Below are 23,196 nucleotides of genomic sequence, written 5' to 3'. Positions count from 1 at the left end.
CACAAAATTAACTAATTCATCTGCCTTAAAACTCAGTTTTGTTCAAGTCAGCAGTCGTCATCTGTGAGCATCTGTAAGATGTAACTCCAAACTTTCCATGCTTTGACTACAAAAGAGGTTCCACCTCAGACTAGGAAAAAGGAAAAGGYGAGGCCATGTTGATTGTTTCACATTAACACTAGACATAGATAAAGTGCTTATTTTAGTATGAGAAAGCAAATACTTAGAACTGCAAGATGGCTGGAAATCCTATAAATTTCCTTCCCCATAATACAATGCATTTTGATGTGCATGAAACCAAAGGCAACTGAGACAGCACTGCGCAACTATTTAAGTTTGTGTGAATGATGTTATGGAGAGATTGGTAAGATACAGTGCCTGTGAAATCATGCAACAAGACCAGATGGCCCAGGATGTTCAGTACTTTTTTTTTTTTTTTTTTTTTTTTTAACATGAAAGGGACAAGGAACAGGAGTCTATAGAGGCAAAGCATCTAACTGCTGCAAGTGGGATGCATGTGTCAAGAAGTGACTAGTGATCTGCAGAAAGTCCTCACTGTAGAAAGTATGCCTGCTGTTCTGACATCACCTCTTGAATTGGTTAGGTATAGCTCAGCAAAATGATTAAGCCACTTTCATTTAAGAATTACACACATGATTCAGTCTCTTTTCCATTACATTGCCTCCGGGGGTGAGGGAGAAAAATGTTTTTTAAATACATGTATACACTTTTAAGTCTATGAATGCACACCACAGAAGCTTTTAGCAGCAGCAGCAGCCTTATTTTTAACCATAGCAGGTACTTATAGATGACATACTGTAGCTAATCTTGCTATGTAATAACCAGTTAGCTTTCCACATAAATATACAAACCTTAGTATGTCACACACAAAAAATACCACCTGAAAATTACCAAGAWAGGAAAATGAAAGATCCAGTCAGCTACTGATTTTGCAGCATACTTAGCATCAAGCAAATTCCTTACCATGTCAGCAGTTCATAAAGCTCATTAAGATTTCCACTGTAATTTAATACATTCAAATATATTAATTCTTCAGATTAAAAAGTGTTTTTGTATCTTTAATACGTTTGTCTTTAGCTTAATAGCATCACTGCGTACTTGTAGCAACACGAGGACAAGGTCTGACCATAGAAGACAGCAACACATTTCAAGCTTTCAACAACTGTTTAAATGCCATCAATCACTTTTACACTAATTCTCTGGGGAAGGTTATGGTCCTTCTCTATAGAAGGAACTAGAAAAAAACTGCAAGTCCTCCTAGCATTCCAGACTGCAATATAGAGCAATACTGCCATACTCACCTGAAGCAATGTTAATGATTTCCTTAACAATTGCATCCTGAGCCTCTTCATACTCTTCTCTGTTCTTTATATATTCTTCATTGACGGAGCTCAGTTTGCTGTGAACAAAACCGCAATATTTAGAAGCTGTGATGTTCTCTCAGTCTTCACTGCTACAATGTATAACTTTTGGCCTCCTCACCCATGAGTCAGATCCAGTCATCTGCAACAGTTTTAATAGGAGGGTTCAACCCAATAACCACGAGGCAGCTAATCTAAGAGTCATCCAAGCCAGGATATCAGGCAAGATTAACCCCAAGGTGAATATCACCCACAAGTGCCAAACCAGCAATCCTAGCATCTCTGAATAGAACCAGTCGTAAAATATTACGGTATATTTATTTGTTATGGACATGCTATATGATGCTCTCAACTAAAGCACTTCTCACAATCTTGCAACAAAATGCGGCACATGATAGAGCTGGCAGAGGAAAACTTGCCACTGAGCAACTGAGTAATTAGTCCAGAATCCCATAACAGATTCTCATCAGAGCTGAAGTCTCTTTCATTCAGTAAAAAGCCTCAGTGAACTACTATCACTAAGAATAGGTTCTAATCTTCAAAAAAAGGTAAGCTGAAATCAAGAGGATATTTAAACGAGTATTTAATCTTCTCAAGCTACTCACCTCCCCTTTGAGGGCAGAAGCAGTAGGACTGACTATGAAACATACACAAATAGCGCACCCACACTACAGAAGTCAGCCTTGCGCTTTTATTACTGTCTACAGAATCAACTATATCAACTAAAAACTAAGAGAACTCTGTCTTGTTAGTGATCCATGGGCTTTTTCCTTAGGAAAGTAACAGATGATACTTACATTAGAGGTTCTAAGCACCCTCTCAGTTGTGGAAAAGCCTACCTTCATCATTAGTTAGATTCGTAACATATTTAGAAGAAAACAGAGTTGTTTTAAATTTCAGGGATGTTTTGAAAAAAAAATCCTCTAAATAAATGTTAAAATAAAAGGCAATTAAGGGGTTTTTTTTGTTCATTTAAGTAAATTTGTGTGAAATACTCCAACATACTGGTTTTCTTAAAATATACAAATGTTTGCTCTCCTTTCCAATGCAAAGAATTTATTACTTTCAAAAGTGAGTGGTTAACAGGATTACAGTCACTAATAATAATAGCACTAGCTTGAAATCAGCTTTGCCCTGTATGTAGTGCTCCTCATACAAGTACATCAATCAAGACCTCTCTCAATAAACTCATTTCTCCAATGCTAACTCCAGCAGGAGCTGTTATATCTGAAGTGACAGTAGCACTGTTTCTTTGCCTGAAACAGAGTTTATGATGTATTAAATCCTGCTATTCTCTCTTGTACATTACATGCAGCACACTTCAGCACACATGTGTACATTACATGCAGCACACTTAAAGACTAGTTTTCTTCTGGACCTGCTACTCACAAACAAGGAGGAACTTGTCAGGGGTTTGAAGGTTGGTGGCAACCTTAGCTATAGTGACCATGAGATGGAAAGAGTTTAAAAACCTGAGGGAAGTGAGGAACACAAGCAGCAGAGGATTTCACGACAGCAGAGGATTTTCACTTGATTTCACAACAGCGGATTTCAGCTTGTTCAGCTGGACTGCAGGGCTAGAAAGAGTAGCGGTTCACCACACGAAATCCAGTTGGTTGCTGGTTACTAGTAGCATTTCTTGGGKTATATACTGGGGCCAATACTATTCACACTTTCATTAACAACTTGGGTGATGGGACAGAATACACTCTGAAATGCACAGTGAGCTTGTGAACAAAATCACATTCAGGGAAGCAGTCAATACGCTGGAGGGCAGGGCTGTCATTCAGCAGGATCTCAATAGTCTGGAAAAACAGGCTGACAGAAATTTCAACGAAGTCAAATGCAGAGCTGGCAGGCAACAGCACAGGCTGTTGTCCAAATGGCAGTTTCTCAGAAAAGGAGTTGGGGGTCCTGGTGGACAAGAAGCTAAACACAAGCCATCAGCGAGTCCCTTGCAGCCAATTGCATACTGGCTGTATTAGCAAAAGTGTAGCCAGCAGGACGAGGGAAGTGATCCTTCCCCACTGCTTAGCACTTGTGAGACCACATCTGCAGTACTGTGTCCAGTTTCAGGCTCCCCAGTTTAAGAGGCATTGAAGCTGCAGCAAGTCCAGCAGACAGCCACCACAATGATTTGGGGCTGGACCACAAAGAATACAAGGACAAGCTGAGAGAGCTGGGTTTATTCACCCTGGAGAAGAAAGGCTAAATGAGGATCCAAACGCTGCCTTAGACTACTTAATTAAAGGGAGTTATGGAGAAGACTTAGTCAGATTCCTCCTGGAGGTGCACAGCAAAAGAAGGAGATGCAGAAGACACAAGCTATCACAAAGGAAATTCTGATTAGATCTGCCAGAAGAAAGTTTTCATTCGTTGTGAAATCTTCATCCTTAGAGCGTGGGCAGCTGGACAAAGCCTTGAACTACTTCATCTAACTTTGAAGATGGATCTAATTTCTAGGATGGTTCTGATTTGAGTGAGGGGTTGGATCAGTTGACCTTGAGAGGTTCCTTTCAACCTAAGTTATGCCATGATTCTATGGTGTTTCTGCAAAGGCAACTTCTTACTTTCTTGTTTGCTTTTTGTAAAAAAATGAAGTATAGAAAGCAAGACATCTGATGATTGAGGCAGTCCATGCTCCTTCCAAAAAAAACAAAAAAAAAMCCCAAAACAAAAAAACCCTACAAGAACTCAAAAGGCAGCAAAAAGTGTAGTTTTTTTGCATGGATGACCTGTGACAGAATTGTTCTCTGGACAAGGAGGCACTGAAACAACATCACGGCAATTAGCCTTCAGACTGAAATTTTTTAATAGCCTAAACTATACAGACAGAACAGAAGTCCAATGCATAGGACCAACATTAGTTAGAGCATAGTTTGGAACAGAAAAGGTAACTGCCAACAAAACAGCTGCACATCATATTTGGTGATAAGCATAAATAGCTTTCTTCCTATTGCAGCTTGTGAGACTGTCTGTATAAACAGTCACAGTGAATGCAATTAGGCAGCTAAAACAGAGAAATTAGCCAAAGTCAAAAGAACAAGAATAGCTGAACAGTTGGCAAAATAAATGGGGAATGAATACGTGTGCTTTTAACAGACACAACTGCATGACTGCTCCTCCCTCATGCCAGTCTTGCTCAACATTTCAAAACATGAGTTAATTAAAAAGGCGGTGAAAATTCAGCCACTGAAGACATAGGAAAAATAGCCTATTGGGATATTTACAAAGAAAGGAACAATTGTTTCTCTCACAACAGGCTTGAAAAGCTGATATCAATATCCTTTCATACCTGTTAGTAAACTTCACACCGTTCTTCTGTGTATCAATTATTCTGTATTTTGAATTGTTCCGGAGAACTTTTTCTTCCTTGCAAGTAATTCGAAAATGATGTCCAAATTGTGAGTTTGACTCTAGTTTGATACTTTTGCCAGCTTCCAAACCTTTTAATTGAAAAAACAGAGAAGGAAAAAGAAAGAAGAAAACCATCATCCAAGAGCCTGTAGTCTGTGCTATGTCTGCTCAATAATCCCCCGTTTGTATGCAGTATATCTTAGATATGCTATTCAATATCCTTGCTTTGGGTCTGCACACATATGAGAAATACCCAGACCTAACAGAAGTTTAGTGGTTCATTCTTTACTCTTAATTTGAAATACCCTCAAATTGTGTATTCAAATCAAGTACACCCTCGACATATTACTACATGTCCCCCAGAAACAAGAATCACGTTCAGAGCACATTACAAGAATATTCTATATTGATGCAATAAGCACAGCACATGTAGCCTTGTAATCCTTTTACCAGCACATACTTCTGCACGTGAGATTTCTCATTCCATCCCTATGCAATCTTGTCTTTCCTTCTTTTTCATCCAGGTATCTTGTTTAAACTAAAAAAAACAAGACTGAAAAATATGCAAGCCCTTAAAGGTGTAACCTAAAATAACTATGGTGTTGCCAGTCTTCCTTGCTGTATTTGCATAAAAAATGTAAAAAGTTTAATTTTAATTAAAGTTGCTCTTTGAATGCCCAATTCATTATACAACTGCACACTGATTATACTATGTAAAATCCTTTAAAGGTCTCATTTTGCTTCCAAGAATTACACATTACATTTTGCAAAGAACTTCACACAGAAAACTGGCATGGCCTGAATGGACATGACAAAAATGTTTCGGTGTACATCCTTAAAAGATGTAAAATAAAATTGGATTCAACCAAGAGTTAGATGAGTTACAATTCTAGAAAAGAAATTCCACAGTATCTTTGCAAATGTGCACGATAACCTATGAAATAGTCTGTAATGCCATCCTTAAAAAAAGGCCAAGTTGGAACCCAAAGGTCACTCAGTTTTCAATAGGCTGTACTAACTGGGACAATTAAAGTCACCCAAAAACTAGTTATAAAATAAAACAAACAGCCCTTAACTCCTCTGTAGCAGTTTTCGTTAGTTGATCTCAAAGCATTTTACAAAGAAGGTAAGAATCAGTGGTAGTTCATACCCTACCTAGTTCTTTGGCTGCGCTCTTTAAAAAGGACTGCATGTTTTCTTCCAGTTCATTCATCTTCTCTCTTAATTCTGTCAAGTTAGGATCAAAAGAAGCCTTGACAAGAAATTCATGATTCTCCACCTGCGGGGAGGGAAGAAAAACCCAAACATAATAAATAAAGAATTCCCTCCCTGATCATACACAGTGAAATGAATTTATTTTAACCCTTTAGTTCAATCTGTTTATATATATATATATATATATATATGTATGTATGCATGTATGTATATATGTGTGTGTGTATATATATATATAAAAATAATTTTGCAATGCATTGATATTTGTGATAATTGTATCCTTGGCTGACTGGAGTCTGATTCACTTACAAAACAAAGAAGGCTCAAACCCTTTTTCCTCAGAGAACATACTTTATACAAGCAAAATGTACCAATTTAACCGACTCATTTACTTTGAAATGGCTGCAGTTGTCTGTACATTTTTTTTCATTTGCATAAAAGTAACAGCAGTAGTAAACGGGCAGGAAAAAAACCAAAGTGGGTGGAAATGACATTGTTACATATTTCCACAAAATCTGTATGCCAGCCTAGATTTAGGCAGATAATCAGGACAGATTGTAAGAGGAAAGAGCATTTCAAAACAAGAAGTCTTTAAAACGGAAGCATCTGAGAACAACGTTTCCTGCCCAAAACACATTCAACAGGTTATGGAAGGAGCCTGTATTTTATCACCAAAAATCCTATCCAATTTCAACCCAGTTCTTCTGAGCTGAAAAGCACACATATTTCCCTACAAACTAAACATTTTCAGAGGTGCAGATGAACTAAGTTGTACCTCATCTTTTCCCCTCTCTCTTCCCCATGCTTCCACTCTAGCTATGCATTCCCAATGACATTACAAGCCCCTGTAAAGGTCTTAAGTTTAATTTGCAAGCAGACATTTGTAATCACTAAACAGAAAAGAAACTTGATTTTTAATATACATACTTTTACAGTCAATAAAATATTAGTATTGTTGTCTGTGACATGGAAACTAAACACTGGCTTTCATATTGCTAACATTTCCCCCACTTAAGTTAAAAAACAAACCAAAACAATACTTTCATGAAGCTTCCTCTGGCTGAAAATGATCTGCAAAACTGTACTTACAGCAGCTGCTGCAACTACTTTGCTAAGCACACCTGAGCAAGATACTGGTTTACATACAGTTTTACTTTTACCCACAAGTATATGTTAGCAAGAGAAGAAAAGGGGGGGGGAAGGGGAGAGGGTTTCACGGTTCTTTTATTCTTTCCCCTTACAAAACAAGTATCACACTAGAAAGCACTGAGCAAGAGGTGCTATAACTGCAGGAACCACAATTGCAGGCATCTCTTTCTTATTTACAATAAAAGCTTCAAGTCTGGAATGCACCAAGGCAACTTTAAAAGCATTAGAGTGAAAACTACCAGGTTTTGCAGCAACTTGGAACAAAGATCTGAGGACACAATCTGGAAATGAAAGCCTCAGGACTACTTAAGCACTTTGAATTTGGAATGGGGGCTAAGTAAACTACCATATGAAGAAACTGCATAATATACTGTATATTCAAAGGATTGCTAGTCTCTTCTGGGAATGACTTTCCCCAGACAAGTAATTAGATCTTCCACAGAAGTTGCATGCGCGTGAATTAGATCTTCCACAGAAGTTGCATGCGTAATGGAGACCTGAACCTTTGGTGCCTATTTCCTTTGTGCGAATACCAGCACTGCAAAGTGTTACACTTAGCCTGATATTTTGGTTACATTTTTGTTGTGTGCAAACACGCTGCAGTGGCGTGGTTCTCCAGGTGCCTAACCAGAGATACAAGCTTCAAAGAATAATGAATCATGAGGGGTTTTTTTTGTTGGTTTTTTTTTTTTTTTTTTTTTTTTTTTTTAAAGAGGGCCATCTTAAAATTTGGAGGCATTAAGAAAGGGGTTTTACAAATTTATTCCCTGCAGAAGTGTCCTTGTTGATAGGTCTCCTCCTCCCATCCCTTAATAAAGGGTACTCTTGCAAAAAGAACAGCAAGAAGAATGAACACTTATGACACAACATATGGCAGAAGTGACCATTTCTGGTTTTGTAAGGCAGATCCTGGTTCTGAAACAGAAACTAGAAAGGTTTGACTGCAGTGGCCGTGCACTCCAACCACTATAATGATTGGCTTCATGAGACAGCTAAGGTTGACAGCAGAGTGAAAAGTAGTTTTGTTACATGGCTTCAAAGAGTTTTCTGAAACCTAGAACAAGCTGCAAAAATCCCATGATCTTCGAACAAGGAGGTTACATTCCTAAACATCCACAGAATGCCAGGTCTCAGCACAGCACTTGATCCGGCTGCAAATTCCACTCTTCACTCAAGCTACCCCGACCTCAAACACTGTGTCAGACAGGCTGACCAGAACAGAAGCTGCACCCTGCACCTCCACCCTTCAGACCTCCCCTGCGCAGAGAAATTTTATTTCACTGTAAGCAAAGATCCATGGGTGGCTAGAGCTTATAATGCTCAAAAAACCTATGACACTGCCTCACCTACTGCTCAGGCCAGCAGTCATTGGGATGGAGCTTACAACAAGCATGTGAAAAATATCTCCATTACAGTTACAGTTCCAACAGATCTGTGACAACAACTGAACTCAGATGGCTGAGGCTGCTAGTGTGTGAGAAAATTCCTAAACTGCTCTAAAGCTTCTGGTCTGGAGTATTAAAATAGTATTATTTCAGTTTCTGTTTACCTTCATAGTCTGGACTAAGAACTGTGGCAGTTCAGGAGCCCATCCACAGCACACCAGACACTCCAGTCCCAAGCTAAATGCCTGGTGGCATTTCCAGGTGTAGCTATCAAGACCTTAGGATGTCTAGCAGGCTACATCCCGTTACCTTAGCCTGAAAATCTGAATCTAGAAGCGTGTAAGAACCAGAATTTAAGTTAGCTTCTAACATATTGTATTACCTACCCCAACTATTATAGGGCAGATCCTTTATCATTAAGGTCTTGTTAGATAATCATTAGCAGGTGTTCAAATAGAACTACTTCATCTGATCACATCCTCCAAGAGAAATCCAAATGTGATTAACAGAAAATATTTTAAAATTAATTTAAAAGTTCAGCTGAACTGCTAGAAAAGTAATATGATTATAGCTTAATAAATATATTAAAAATAGTGCTACTAAGTAATAACAACATCAGGCACCCACATTTATATTATACTTAAATTCTTTTCAAGCTGTCCTCCACCTATAGCAGTACCCCAGCTATAATTAGGAATTTTGCTTAAAGCAAAGCTTTGCTTTTCTCTTCCACAACCCTCAGTTGTGGAAGTGTCCAGGTGGATGTGGCCAACAATCTGACACAACAAGTGTTAACAAGGACGTGGAATGGCAAGTACTTGATTTCTTGGTGCTTTACACCTAATAGATCTACCATAAGTTATCTTCCATTAAGACTATACCTCTCCAGAAAAATGGAAGAAAATGAAAAAGAACTAGACTAACTTCCCTCTGATCTCCCCCAAAAAAGGAATAAAAATATCAATCACCAATGTAACATTTCACCAATATACTGACAGATGAAATGCACTGAAGTCTAAATTACAGCTCAGTACTCTTCTAAATCCAAACGTTAAATCTGCTTCAGAGAGTAAGGAAAGCAATAGACACAGGTACCTGAGATTGTTCCGAATACTCTATTACCATCTTCACTCTCTATATAACACAACACTGGCAACAATTATTCATATACAAGGGGTTATACTGAAAGCAAATCTCATTAATTCAATATGGATAAGAGGAAGCTAGACATCCTCTTTTGTTCTAATAAAAATCCACTGCATTTTTTTTTTTTTTTAAGATTATCAAGTTTTTCTTCTGAGTTGCTCTCAAATGAATGCTCAGAAGTATAAAATACTTAATGTGGGAAGTACCAGACTATCATCCCAGCATTGGCAACACTTTGATAACCGTGTATGTTTACTTGCATGAAGTAAGACCCAAGTGAATCTCACTTCCAAGGGGTTACTCACATGAAACAACATAAACCATTTGAAAACTCTGGGACTATGCTAAACTAGCTAAATGATATGAAAAGCAGGCCCTTCTGTAAAGGTCTATGTTCTTAGTACCTGAACTCCAGATCCTATTTACAAGAATTCCTAACACATTTTGAAGGTAGCCCTGCTTTGAGCAGGAGGCTGAAGTAGATGACTTTCAAAGGTCCCTTCCAAACTAAATCTCATGATTCTATGAAATACAGGAACAGAAGTGACAGTTTATCAACATTTATTACAGCTAGGTAAATGAATAACCACATCCCACACTTTTTGAACTCAGTTGTTTCTTTTTATGCTATAACRGTTATCCTGAAAGGATTATTGGCATAATTAAGTTGCTATGACAACCTATCCTGCAATCACACTTGGAACAGAGCTGGATATTTTATTTGAATTCCCTAAGAAGCTAAGAGGAATTGCAAGTCAAAGGTTCAGGTTTTAATGCTCAAGCAGAAGAACATTTATTTTTCCAATAAAATCCGTGTTGGTTTATCTATAGCCATTTTAATCAATTCCAGTATCTTAAAAAAAAANCACCAAATCCAGCATACCAGATTCTGTGGGACTTAATTAAAAATAATTGACTCAATACTCTGTTTAGAAGGATCAAAACATTTTAAAGTAGAAGTTGAAAAGAAATTTGAAGAGATGGACTATGAAGGGTAAAGGCTTAGAACAGCTGTTAGTTTTAAAGAAAACAGCCCTAGGGCATACAAACTGCATCAACAGATGGTCTGTAACTAGTATAAAGCTATAAATTTCTTCATTAGCATATATCATAAATTACAGCAACATGTCAGTCAAGCAGTCTTTCCTTAAACAAACAGTAAAATGCAACTGATGAAAGCACACAGAGTACAAAGAGATCAAAAGCTGTGCTTTTGCCTTTGGAGCAAAATACGCACATTAAAAATTCTAAAGCCTGTGCAGTTTTGATAAGTTACTGTCTTTGTTCCCCAACTTGCCCTCACCACCACACTTGGCAAATGGGTAGGTACATCTCATAGTTCTACAGCCAGCTGCGAGCGACGTTTATGACAACCCTAAAAAGCTCCCCAGCTTTTTGAAAAGAATGAAACATATCATTAAGGAACATTAAATATAAGTTATTATAAACAACTGGAAGAAATAGTAATTTTATAAAATCACGTAAATTTCAAAATATATTGAACAGATTCTCTAAAAAAATACAGTGGAAAAAATGATGTATAAAATGCTCCAGAAACCTTGGCATTGCTTCACCCAGTTAAGCAACAGGACACAGCCAAAAACATGAATTAAGTGTTTGATGCTAAACAATGATTAATAAGTCATCTATACTCATTCCATCGCCTCTCTGGTACATATTTAAGGAACAGAGATGTTCCTTCCAGCTTTCTTTGGCCAATCTTTCTCTTTAAAAAAAAAAAAAAAAAAAAAGCCAAATTTCCCCTGTAAGCTTAGACTTATCATCAGTATTATTTTATAAGCAAGTCTGGATGCAAAGCTAAGTCAAGTTAAATAGCTTTCTCTCTAGTGGGAAATTTCTTCATGATGGAAAGTAAAGTCAGCCTTTATATCCAGGTCAATCATTTTCCAGAGAGGCAAACTGTTAATTATGAAGACTAAATCCTATGAAATAGAACAAAATCTAGTGAACTTTATAGAAGCAGAGAAATATAGCCAGAGCATATTTGTTAAATATCCTAGATTTGAGACTCATCGCAGTAACATCACTGAACATACAAAGAAACAAGAGGAAAAAGTGGTAAAACAATTTCCCTCTTTCAATACTGATTTGTTTTTTAAAAACAAAACAAAAAAAATTCATGACCATAGCATCCCTGTATCCCAAACATTTTGTCACTGGACTAGATAATTAAGTCAGTGGGTGAACATCCTCTTGACATTCAATTGCTATAATAATCTCTGTCCTCATTTACTCTATCGCTAAACTAAAACTGCTTAATGTAGATGATCAATTAACTTTGTGAATGTGGAGCAGATTGTAAAGTTCAATAAGAAATTTCAATTGCTAAATAAACCCCCTCCCACATGCCATCTTGTACCTTATCCATGTCTAATGTTGTTTCTATCATCTCCAGAAACTTTGAGAAGTCAGAGTGGATATCATTAAGCGGTGTTATAAACACTGCCAACAACAACATCTGGTGATCTCCTGTTAAGAAAAAACAAACAAGAAGAATTATCATTCACAAAAAAACCACAACTTTCCCAATAGTTAACCAGAATTCACCTATCCAAGATAAACAGCACAACCATACAGATGATTAATTTCCATTAAGACTGTTCACAATTATTTCATGGCACACTTATGCATACTTTTTTTTTTTTTAAATGGCATTATCCGTTTTAGATTCTATTCTGTCATCTTCAATCTTATCTAGTGGTATTAACTCCCTAATATGAATAAAACTACAGGCAAACAACACGTAAAAAGCAAACTTGCTGTCTGACCATTACCTCTTCTTGCCCCACAGAAAGCTGAAATGGCTTTGTTAAAACTGTATTCTACAGCAACTCATTTTAAAGGTATGAAGGGGAAAAAAAGATTAGAATTACCATCATAGACACCTGAGAGTTTTTAATTTGTCTTAAATCTAAATTTCCAGAAATTGGGAACACTTGTTAAGTTCACGTTTGGACAAAAACAGGAATTGATTTTTTCAGTCTTTCCCTCTCCTGCTTAAAAAAGATCACCTACTCCAACCAGATCTTTATAGTCGCTGTTCTTTACACTAAACAGGAAGTCACAAAAATTAGTCTTTTTAAAAATATATTTTGTCAGTACAGATTCTGTGTATTAAGCATAACTGCATAGCACACACACATCGGTCAGAAGGCCACACAACAGTCTACGAGCACTGACTGTAAAATGCAGATCACAGTTCACTTAATGCACTCATATATTGCCAATTTTGTGAAAGAAATATTTTCATCAAGCCTACAAATAAGCACCTATTCAACAGCCAGCTGTGAAAAGTCCATCAATAAATAAATGTTTAAATCTTTGCAGCCACTTCAAATTATAATTTAATCACAGCAAGATTAGCATTATCGACTAAATATTTATGAAACACCTCAAAGAAAATCTAAGGCTGTAAGCCTGTAGTCACTGGATTACGTACAGAATTGTGAGATTTGCCTCTGATATTCACAGATAAGCCTTTGCAAATTAATGGATAAAGGCAGAATTAAGCTCCGACTACTCCAGAGCTTCCCAATTTCTTACCAGACTAGGTAGAAAAAGATCCTAATCTTTCCTAAGAAAATGCTCGTCAGTAATTTATAAAAGATGTATGATCAGGACATGATTCTCTAAGGGCATCCCTTCTCTCTCTGTCTTGCAGCTCTGCAACTCAAATGGAATTTGTGTTTCCTTCTCCTCCTGTGTCCTTTTACTTTTTTCTCAGCTTTTGAGGTTAAAGCTCTTAACTGATTAGCATCTATTAATACAGGAAAAAAAAAGCTTCRTGTTATTGAGAGACTACTGAACTTGCAAAAACTTAAAAACTGAGTCTTTAAAAATATTTAATCTAACTGAAGAACAGAGTAATACAAGAACAAGATAGCATCAGTAACGGGCCATTTGCTACGTAGACTTCAGTTATTCATTTGAGTCCATCCACAGCTGCTTCTATCGCCTCTATGTGGTGATTAATGTTTTTATTACAAGGAAATAGTAAAAGGAACTGTGATGCTAGAGTTTAAACAACAGTAAACACTCACAACTAAGAGAGATCTGAAATAAAGTAGGCTTTTTTTTGATTATTATTCCAGATCTCACTTGCTCGCTCTAATACCACTACCCCTCCACACTGCTCCAAAGAAGACAGATCTGAACCAACCTAGAAACCAAAGGAGGCAGTAAAGAAGGAAGCAGAGACTGCAAGAGCAGGAAAGTTTCATATTCATTCTTCAGAGTGGATCTAACAGTTACTAGGGCTGACAGACTGTATGGCACCCACAATATAACGATCCCAAGTATACTTGAATTACAAGTGATTGTTCTTGAACTTAAAGTAGCAATAACAGTTTCCTCCTTGAAAGGAATAAGCAGGGAAGTTTCACGATACCGCTTTGTTATTGGAGTTAGAAGAGCACATCTTCAGACACTGCAGGATGATGTTGAATTCAAAAATTAGAAAATACTGGTTTATTTACATATATTTATGACAGAATTCAAACTGAAACATTGCCAAATTAATTTGAACTTTCAATCCAAACTGAGTATCCAAGACTTGGAGGAATTAAAAGATTTGATTCAGTAATACTGAGGATTTATGAAAGTTCTACTGGTATGCTTTCCCCCAAAGCAAAATACTTTACATTAAAAGAATCTGAGCAAGAAACATTATTGAAAAATTCTAAATTAAACTCCCACTTGTCTTGCTCCTGCATTCATGAAGTCATATAAAAGACACGTTATTAAAAAAAGAAAAAAAAGGCAAAAATATCTCCAATTTTGCACCTATTTGACAGCAGGAGTATGTGAGCTGCACATAGAGACCTATATACCTCCAAAAGCACAGAGGTGCATTTAGTGATTACAAAACCTATCTGCTTCTGGGCACAGTTTTTAATTTAAACCATAATTTCCTTACTGAAGCACAGCTAAGTGTCTATTATATGCATTGAAGACTTTTACATAAATTTAATTTAAAATGTTTTACAGAAACCAAAAATCAAGCACTAACACTTTAAACTCAAACATTTATCCAGTCAGCAAGCTAGTGAATAGAGGTATGAAAAATCAACGCTATTATATTACAGAGATGCACTTAAACTTGACACTGATGGTACACAAGGTCTTAGAAAAAATGGTGAGGAAAGAACATGGAGCAAAATGGAAGTTGGGTTAAGTATAGTACAAGTTTACCAGAGGTAGATCATGCCCAAATAGTGCAAAGTCTGTCTCTGAGATAAGACAAAGCAAATCCTGTAGATCTAAGCTGGACTTTTCTAAAGCATTCAACATGGTGTCACGTGGGATGTTAAGATGGAAAACTCACGGTTAAGATGGAAGACTCACGGTCAATATAATGATCAGAAGGCAGATAAAGAGGACATGGCTGACTTGCAAAAGATTTATGGGTTGAAAGGATATTAGCAGGACAGTTCCTCCAGGGCTCATACAAGCATTAATCTTTTTAAGATGTGTGAATTAATGATGTTGAAACACAAATGAAAGAAGGCTGCTTATGAAATTCACTAATATTTAAATTGTGGAAGGTATCAGTAGAGGAAACACCAGCAAAATAAACCAAAACAGAACTAAATTACCTTGAAAACTGGACTAATAGAAATGAAATAAAATTTAATAGCAAGTAAGGTGATGCATTCATAAACAAAAGAACTGCACTACAAGTAGGAGAATAATCTGCTGAAAATGACAAAGGACGGACAACAGCCAAAGATGATCACCCCAGGACTGACACACCAATGCAACGCAGTCATAGAAGATACAGTACTACAATATGCCAGCAAAAATATTTTCCAAAAGCAGTAAGGAGGTATTCAAGTCACTGGAGACAGTATGGTAGAAATCCTACTGGAACATGGCATACGATTTTTGTATCCTACATATACGCAGGCTTGAAACAAAGAGTGTCAGACTTAGCTGAGAAGGAAGACTCTTCAGTGGCTTCTTAAAGACAAACTTCTTGTAAGTAGCTAGATTTTATGCCCCAGCAATTTGAGCAATGAACAAACGCTCCCTTCTGCCAGCAACAGCAAAACAATTTGATGATTCAGCGTCCTTTCCCATTTCACTTCACTTATTACCCCCTCCTCATCTTTCACCATCCATAAAAACAATTCTCTCAAGAAAGCAATGCTTTATATTGAGGAAACAGCAATCACTGCTACTTGCTTTATGCTGCAGTTGATTCACCTCCAAAAAAACATTAATCAGAAAATAAAGTTCTGAAACTCACAGATGCTTAGAGTTGCCAGAAARTTTCTGACTTTTCATCTCCTGATAAGTTAAAAGATTTTGTATAGTCTCAAACAGGAAAATCATCAGATGCAGTCTGAATCAGTCACATTTGAAACTACCAGGCCATTCTTGTATTTTAAACTTGTACTTTATACAAGTACAAAGAAAAATAAAAATATCACACTTCGCCTATTTTAAATTATTATTTTAGACGCACTGCTGATAAATGCCCTACTAAGGCTAACTGATTTATGTGTAAAACAGCAAGAACCTTTTGCAATCCATTAATTTACACATAAAGCAAACTTAGCAGTTTGCCTCACAGCTTGGTCCTCAAAACATCTAAAAATGGATTGCTTTCATAGCCAAGTATAATGACAGACAAACTCTGTTGATTCAAATGACAAGTTACAGAAAAAGGAGACATCAAGAGAGTATGCTGCACTAAAATCTGTGGAAGACAGACATCCCAGAGCTCCAGGCCAGGGGAAAAACAAGCAAGGTCTGCTTGGAAGTGTCAAAGTGACAGGGCTGAGGCTGCTAAACCATGGCACAGGGCTTGTAAAAAAAAAAGTATTTCTGCCAGTTCCCTACCAGTTTTAGATTCTGGCTGCTCTTGAAAATAACACAGCCAGTATCCAAGAATTCATTTCTTTTTAGATGAATATTTTAGAAGATAAATTTCATTACTTCAAGCCATAAAACTATAGTACTGAAAAGTATAGGTTATCTTGGGTAATAACACCGTCTGCTCAAACACACTAAAGAGATTTTTGTATCTGCGCCATTTCAAAAATTCCTCCTCTTTAAGGTTTTGGTGCTTGCTTTATTAAAAGAGATTTTAAAGCAAATTAATGTACTTCTACAAAAACATGCTTTCTGTCAGCCTAGGACAGGCATGAAAAGGACTACTATTACTACATTGAATCACCTCCCTATCACACTGGCACTATACCTTATTTTACTTGTTCTTGGTAACACATAGAAAGGAAAAAGAAATAGCAATCTTTCCATTTTCTACACTTGCTTGTCATAACATTGAGCTTTCTACCAGTAAAGATCAGAAAAAAAACTCATTTCCAAAGGAAATAAATAAATAAAAGTAGTTCAAATTATACCACTAAAATTTAGAAGGAAAAAAATCAGTTTAATTACAACTCAAAGTGTGTATGAAAACAACTATCTTCAAAAGGAATGCGACAATGTTGTATGGAGGGTTTTCATAATATACACACACACAATTGGTCAAGATTTCTTAGAAACAAGCCAACCTCAAAGACTACAGATTCATCACCTGACAGCTCAAGTGTTTTAGCTACACACTAATTGGAACACTTCTTGGGGTAAAGATTTTGTTATGTTTATGTTTAAGTATCTGACTGGTATTTCACAATTTCATCACATTTCAAATTCAAATATCTTTATGCCTTATTTCTGCTACAAAAATACACAGAACAAAAGTAATCTTTGGAAATCTACACACTATTTCTTGGCATTCTCAATGTATTATAAAACACTGAAAAATAGACAAGGGATGACATTACCTTCATGTTTTTCTAGTGCTTGTACAACATTAGGCAGTTGATTAATAGCCTGATACATTCGGTAACAGTCCTGTAAGGTTGCTGCTTGTCTCTGAAATTTCTTTGCTAGCCGGTTGAGATCTGGGAAGCGACGTAAAAGATCTTCTTGAAGGCACTGACGTAGTTCTGGATCTACCACAAAGGCTTCAACCAAATTCAATCTAAATGAAAAGTTCAGAACATGAATTAGCATGACATGGTCTGCAAGGCTTTTGTTTCAGTAATTAAAATGCAAACATCTATCTGGAAGTTTCTACCTATCCTTTCTCTATGGATGTATCCATTGCCCAACTCTCCTGATAAAACAACAAATGAAACTAAAACAATGCATGAGCTGAGAAAGCAAGGATTTTTAAACTACATTATGCTTTTGTAACATATACAATTGGGATATCTAATTAACAGCTTTGGAGTGAGTGTTTCAAACTCAAATACCAACATCTGTTCAGTAGGTATGTCGAAGCCCAGAATCTTCTTTGAGATTAATTCCTTCCTTGCAACCATAGAAAGTCATCCAGTAATCTATGAAAGAACAGACACTAAGGAGGGGAGGGGGGGAAGGGGCAGCAACACTGCCAAAAGTCCTTGGCAAAGTTCAGCCACCTGTGCTCAATGCCAACTGTGATACAGCGCAGCTGTGCAACCCTCGATCACAGAATGGGAAACCTTGAGGTTAGAAGGGACCTCCGAATATCGCCTAGTCCAAAGCCTTGCTCAAAGCAGGGTCAGCTAGAGCAGGTTGCTCAGGGCTGTGTCCTGTTGTGTGTAGAGCATCTCCAAGGATGGAGACTCCACAACCTCTCTGGGCAATCTGCTCCTCTGTTTGACCACTCTCACAATAAAAAATACTCTTCTTATGTTTAAACAGAATTTCCCATGTTTTAGTTTGTACCTGCTGCCTCTTGTACTTTGACCGCACACCACTGAGAAGAGTCTGGCACAGTCTTGTTTACTCCTTCCCACCAGGCATTTGCACACATTGATAAGATCCCCCCGAGCCTTTTCTTCTCCAGGCTGAACAGTCCCAGCTCTCTCAGCCTTTCCTCATATGACAGATTGCACTAGTCCCTTAATCATCTTAGTAGTACTTTGCTGGATCCACTCCAGTATGTCCATATCTCTCTTGTACTAGCGAGCCCAGACCTGGACACAGCACTCCAGACATTGTCTCACCAGCGTGGAGTAGAGGGGAAGGATCACCTCCCTTGACCTGCTGGCAGCGCTATTCCTCATGCAACCAGTATGCAGTTGACCTTCTTTGCCACATGGGCACACTGCTGGCTTATTGTCAATTTGGTGTCCACCAGGACCCCTAGGTCCATCTCTGCACAACTGTCTTCCAGGTGGTCATCCCCAGCCTGTACTGGTGCATGGGGTTACTTCTCTCCTGGTGTGGACTCTGCATTTCCCTTTGTTGAACTTCATGAGGTTTCTGTTGGCCCATTTCTCCAGCCTGTCAAGGTCCCTCTGAATGGCAGCACAGCTATCTGGTGCACCAGCCACTCTTCCCAGTTCTGTATCACCCACAAACTTGCTGAAGGTGCACTCTGTCCCATCATCCAGGTCATTAATGAAGAAGTTAAACAGTACTGGACCCAGTGTTGACCCCTGGGGGACACCAGTAGTGACTTAATCTCAAGCTAGACTTTGTGCTGCTGTCTCACAACCCTTTGAGCCCAGCAGTTCAGGCAGCTCTCAGTCCGCCACACTATCTAGTAATCTAATCCATACTTCATCAGTTTGTCAATGAGAATGCTGACTGGCAGAAAATTATATCCATTTCAATAACATGCTCCTGAAGTACGCATTTGCAAACTGCATTGGAAATTCTGAAAGTGATAATTTCTACGTTGCACGATGCAGCGTGCTGCAGAGAGAGCTAGCTGATAGAAATAGAATACAGGAGTTAACACGGCCCACTGCCTTAGCTAACTAGTAGAGACAGTCACTCAAGAAACTAAAGCTATGTCTAAAGTACACAAGAGAGGCACTCCTGGACAGGTAGAAGTATGTTTCTGTATATACAAATTTCAACAGGGATGTCTTTCAGTTGCAGAAAGTGTTCTGCTCATGCTGTTACAATGAACTTGCAGTATTACACTGAACAAAATCAGTCAAAAAGATGAGAATCCTACCTCTACATTTATCCATTCAACTATTACCTTATTAAATAAAAAGATCGACACTGTTGACCCATAATGGTGTTTTGTTTCCAAAAACTTTCCAAAAAATCTTCCCTAAAAGATACATTAAAACGTCAGCATGCAGACAGAACTTGTGAGAATTAAACAGGAATATACTTAAGATTCCTACTGCAAAAATACAGAGCAAGATTTTTAATAGTAATGTTTTTATTATGGTGTTATCATAATAGAGAAGTAAACTTCAGTTCTGAACCCTCTTGGTGTTTCTGAGCACATTTTCTAGCTTTCAGGCTTCTATCAATTGGCTTGGAAAAAGAATTACATGATTCTTTCCATCAAAGCAAATACATTGCCATGTTTATTAAAAATCCCTGTAATTTACCTTGTAGACCTGACTTAAGACTCAGCCCATGAACCCTCTTCTCTCAGAAGCAGCAATGGTAGCAATCAGTGACCTAAAAGACTTTGTAAAGACCAGATGTTGCTTTATAAAAAAAACAAAAAACAAAAAAACACAAAAGATACTTGATGCAACTGCTTAGCATCCTAAACGTAAGCCAACTAAATGCCTACCTCAGGGGATTCCAGAAGGAATAAATCTCATCTGCAAAGCTTTTCCTCAAAGTATCTTCAGCCCCTGTCAGAGCTTACTGAAACTAGGGACAACCTCCAGCAACTTGTTCCTCTTCAGAGGAACCAAGTCACTTAACCATTTTTAATCTGGTAATCTGGAAACACTTGCTTTGGCAAAAAACAAGACAGGATTCACTGAAAGCTTGTCCGTAATGCATACCCACATGTTCTTATCACTACCCTGTTTATTCTTTAACATGGTTACTGCAAATGCAAAACTATTTTATTATTCTAAAGTTATTCAAAATGTTACCACACATCACTCCAGATAGAGATGTCAGTAGTCACAAATACCTTGTGTTTTCTTACCTGCAAAGCTGCACCAAGTTTTAGTTTAGGGAAAAAACAAAAACAAAAAACAAAAACCATCTTTCTTCACTTAAAGAAGCACTAGGAAGAAAGTAAAAAGACATTTGGAGAGTTTACCCAACTGTAAAAAAATTAGTTTTAACCTAGAAAAATTGCTACTTTTGACTGGGGCAGGAAACCAGAGTTTGGTCATTTTATCCAAACTGTTGAAGTTACAGGCAACTCCATGACTTCCACATTAAAATTTCCAGTATAAAAATTATTTTATCTGATTTTTGATGACAAATCTCAGTCATGCAAGAATGTGCAACATTCAAATCCATCCTCTACGTTAGATTATATCTTGGCTTCCGATCACTTATGTTTAAGTCACGAGTATTTCATTTAACAACCCTTCCAAGAGGTCCTTACTCAATCAATATTCCTGGCAGTCATATATACATATTCAGTCACTTGTTGAATCTTATTACGTTTTGTACTTGGAAAAAACTTGCAGCAACAGTTTCTAAAATAACACATTATCTTATTTTTAAAACTCAGCTACATAGAGGCTTGTCCAGATATATATAGATACCTAATGCCTTTTCTGAGTCCATGCAAAGCTCTCTAAGACAGAGACAGATTACATTCTTTTTTCCTATACATACTGTTTTATATTTATTTTCATTAAGAAAACAATCTGTGCCTGTTCTGTCCAATCACTCAACCTGTTTTGGTTTCTATTAAAAGTTTGGCTCTTACTTGTGTCACCTATAAATGTCGATACCTTATTAGCAAACTCCCTATTCTGACCATTAGAGAGCATCTCAAATGCAGTTCTTAGACCCTTGAGTTTACCTTTGCCAAGACTAAAACTGACCTTCTATTTTTTTTTCTCATACCTTTTAGACAATTCTATACAAACAACCCCTTCACTTTCATCCCATGACTCCCGCAGATTGTTAAACAGCCTCCTGGGTAAGAGCTTGTCAAAGGCATTCTGAAAGGCCTAATTTATTCAATTTTTTTTTTTTGTCCACTACAATGACAAGTTCAAAGAGTTCTCAGATCAGCAAGATACAATTTTCCTCTTCCAAAATCATGCTAATTAGACTAACATCTCATGACCCTCCTAGTATTGTTCTTTCTCCTCTTCACATTTGCCAACCAAAAATGTAAGGCTGACAGGTTTATGTTCACTCCACATTTTGCATAACAATTTCCTGTATTGCTAGAATGCCTACAAGGATACTGAACAGAAAGGTCTATATTAAGATAATGCAACTATAAACCATGCCTACTGCTCACAACTAATAATAAACAAAAACTGCCACTTGATTTCAATGTAAGGATCATGACTGAGGAAACAAAACAAAAAAACCCAACATCCAAGTAGTATAACCAAACAGCTGCTGACAATGTTGGATAACTTGTCTCTCCTGCAAAGCAGAAAGAGAAAGGAAAATAAATCAAACTTTGTACCACAGACCTAAGGAATCACAGTCAAGATAACAATTATAACCAGAGAAACTTCATTAGGAAATAAATGAAATCTTAGTTCCAAGACTGTTGCTTAAATTTGCAAATTAAACCACAAAAAATACCAAACAAAATCTCAACTAATGTAACTCAAAACCAACACAACTACTTTTCCTGAACTGGGACGCGATATCCCACAATTTTTCTTCCTGCTATTCAAAATCATGACTATTTCTCCTCTTTGAATTCTGTGCAGTAACAGCAACATTAGGCTTAATGTGCTCTTCTAGAAGAACAGTATATCCAAGTTTTTGTTGGATTTTCTGAATCCAACTGCTAGCGTTTCATGCTTTCCCATGTTGTATTGTTGCTGTGAGGTGTGACTCAATCTACTATTAACACAGAAAAGACTAACAGTTCAGGAGAGAGAGAAAGAGAAAGCAAGAACAAGCGAGAGCGAGCAAAAGAGTGAGAGAGCATGAATGAGAGAGAGAGAAACAAGAGAGCAAGCAAGAGCGCGAGCAAGCGAAGGAGCACAAAGAAGCACAAAGCAGTGAGCATGAGAGCGCGCGCGCGAGAAGAGAGCACACGCGAGGAGAGAGCGYGCGCGAACGAATGAGAACGAGAGAGCACGAGAGAGCACATGAGCGAGCGAGAGTGCGAAAGCGAGCAAGCGAGAGAACATGGACATACGCGAGAGAAAACACGTGCGAGAGAGAGAGAACGCGCAAGAAGGAGCAAGAATGAGCGAGCGCAAGCATGAGAGAGAACAAACGAGCGCGCAAGAGAACGAGCAGGAACGAGCAAGAGAGAACGAGTGAGAGCAACAGAGCATGAGCAGGAGGGAGAGGGAGAGCAAGAGCAAGCGAGCAAAAATGAGAGAGCGAGCAAACAAGAACGAGAACGAGTGGGCGAGAACGAGCGAGCAACCGAGCAAGAACCAGCTGGCGAGAGAATGAGCAAGAACAAGCGAGAGAATGACCAAGCAAGAGAGAGAAAACAAGCAATAAAGAGAAAAAAAAATAAGCGAAAAACATGAGCAAGCGAGAAAAAAAAAACACAAATGAGCAAGAAAAAGCTAGCGAACGAGAGAAAAAGCTAGCGAACGAGAGAAAAAGCTAGCGAACGAGAGAAAAAGCTAGCGAACGAGAGAAAAAGCTAGCGA

At 37.7% G+C, this 23,196-nt stretch overlaps 1 protein-coding gene across 2 annotated transcripts in view; it reads right to left on the bottom strand.

Moving 5' to 3' along the window:
* MSH2 (mutS homolog 2) overlaps positions 1 to 23,196 on the bottom strand; it is a 57,977-nt gene that overhangs the window by 11,353 nt on the left and 23,428 nt on the right. For both annotated transcript variants that reach the window (XR_003256426.1, XM_026084457.1), the window contains exons 7-11: positions 17,449 to 17,648; positions 12,015 to 12,124; positions 5,895 to 6,018; positions 4,678 to 4,828; positions 1,323 to 1,420 (exon numbers count right to left, since the gene is read on the bottom strand). Coding sequence is in view for 1 of the 2 variants with exons in the window: in XM_026084457.1 (XP_025940242.1) it covers positions 1,323 to 1,420; positions 4,678 to 4,828; positions 5,895 to 6,018; positions 12,015 to 12,124; positions 17,449 to 17,648 (683 nt within the window). In the remaining variant the exon portion in view is untranslated. The remainder of the gene's footprint in view (positions 1 to 1,322; positions 1,421 to 4,677; positions 4,829 to 5,894; positions 6,019 to 12,014; positions 12,125 to 17,448; positions 17,649 to 23,196) is intronic.

This window comes from Apteryx rowi, unplaced genomic scaffold (assembly GCF_003343035.1).
Source record: "Apteryx rowi isolate R43461 unplaced genomic scaffold, aptRow1 scaffold_64, whole genome shotgun sequence".
Taxonomy (NCBI): Eukaryota; Metazoa; Chordata; class Aves; order Apterygiformes; family Apterygidae; genus Apteryx; species Apteryx rowi.
Note: the sequence above shows the minus strand (reverse complement) of the source record. Positions and strands in the feature narration are given on the sequence as shown.